A 1,789-nucleotide genomic window follows, 5' to 3' on the forward strand; every position below is an offset into this window, starting at 1 on the left:
TTTCAAGAAAACATCTGCTTACCAACTTTTTCCCAAAAGAAAAAAAAAAAACAGGCAGGGAGGGTGGGAGGAGGGAGAGGTGGAAAGAGCTTATGCATTATGATGACATTTAGTAGAGAGCTGCAAACAGAAAGCAAAGATGACAAACATTTTAAGTGCAATAGATTTCAACCAGAAAAGTGAAAGCATTTTCCCCTGTTATTATCTTGCCAGAACTGGCTGGGACAAAATTTGGGTTGCAGCTACAGTCTGAAGCAACAGTGTTAAACAAAACAAACAGGCATTTACCACCCCCCCCTTCCCCTCCCAGTTAGCAAAGTATGACTGATGCTTTTGGTTGGCTGCAAGGCAAATATTAGCTAGAAACTCATTTAGTAGATCCACATCCATGGCCCCAGATGTTTAAAACTTATCATGGATTAAAGCCATGAAATAAAAATAAAAATAAATTTCAATTTGAAATTTTATTGGCGTGTTGCTGGGATGGTCAACATCGATCGACAGGAGAGACTTTGTCCACACACTCTGAGAACAGCCTTCCTGCACCTCCCCCCTCTTTTCTTCCTCTCTCTCTTTCAGCATTAATGCTATTAAAAGCCAAACAAAATACTGGCTACGGGTGTAAAGAATGCTGGTTTTTTGGAATGTTGCCATGGATCCTGCTTCCAGTCGCATCCCACGGAAAGAGGGTGCAGCCTCCTGTCTCTGTGGCAGGCTGGTCTCCCCAGACAGGGCAGAAGGAAGGTAGCCGCGTACCCCTGCTACTCCCTATTCTTTCCCATCCACTATAGCCAGGTCTTTGATCACCCTCAGTTTGCCACTGGCATCGATCCTGCGCTTCTCGCGTATTAGATCCTCCAGGCTGTGGAACCTCACCGTGTGCACCTTGTTTTCCGCCAAGTGGATCTTGAGATAGTACTGCTGCTGGTGCTGGGTGCCGGCAGCAGCCTGCAGCTCCCCCCCTGCTTTGAACTCCCTTTTCCCGAAGCGGCACCAGGCGGCGAAGCTCTCGGAGTTAGTCCAGCAGATCTCGTCGCTTTTTAAGCCCAGGTGCCCGCAGGCGTTTTGCACCACCAGCTCAGCCACCAGCGGGCGAAAGCGGTACCAGCTATTCACCACCCGGCCCACGTTGCCCGCGGCCGCCTCGTACAAGCTGTCCTGCCGGATCTGCCCCTGGTGCAGGTGGATGATCTGCCCGCTGCCCACGTACACGGCCCAGTGGGGCGGCGGGTGCTCCGACGGCCCCAGGTAGAGCAGCTCCAGCAGGTCCCCCGGCTTGCAGAGGGCAGGCAGGGCTGACACCGAGTAGACGCTGAGGTCCCCAGCCTGGGGGCCGCTGCTGACCTTGGAGAAGATGCATTCCTGGCCGCGGAAAGCGGAGAACTGGGTCTCGTTCAGCACCAGCTGGTGGTGGAGGTGGTGGGTGGGCGTCTCCTGGCCAGGGCTGCCGGAGCCCTTCACGCTGTACTTGTCTGGCTGGCCTCGCTCGTCCAGGTCCTCCTCCTCATCCGAAAAGAAGTAAGCCACCCCGACGCGCAGCTCGTCCTTCTCGATCCCCGAGGGGTCCCCGGTCGGCAGCTCGCTGTAATTCAGGTGGGTGATGCGATCCAGTTGATTTCCCATCAATGACAAGGCGAGGCGAGGGCAGGAATCGCCGGATCTGAAGGAAGGATGGGGTGGGCAGGGACAGAGAGAACAAGAGAAGGGGAGTACAAACGGAGGGAAAGAAAGAAAGAAAAAACAATGAAATAAATCAAGGCACATACAAAAGATTTCAGCGATTCCGCCC

General features: G+C 53.4%; 1 protein-coding gene across 1 annotated transcript; it reads right to left on the reverse strand.

Moving 5' to 3' along the window:
• Nucleotides 1-446: 446 nt before the first annotated feature.
• Nucleotides 447-1,661, reverse strand: FAM84A (family with sequence similarity 84, member A). Its single transcript, XM_010294943.1, has one exon. It carries the CDS (start codon nucleotides 1,621-1,623, stop codon nucleotides 769-771), a length of 855 nt encoding a protein of 284 aa, XP_010293245.1. The 5' UTR covers nucleotides 1,624-1,661; the 3' UTR covers nucleotides 447-768.
• Between the last annotated feature and the right edge of the window lie 128 nt (nucleotides 1,662-1,789).

This window comes from Phaethon lepturus, unplaced genomic scaffold (assembly GCF_000687285.1).
Source record: "Phaethon lepturus isolate BGI_N335 unplaced genomic scaffold, ASM68728v1 scaffold30429, whole genome shotgun sequence".
NCBI lineage: Eukaryota > Metazoa > Chordata > Aves > Phaethontiformes > Phaethontidae > Phaethon > Phaethon lepturus.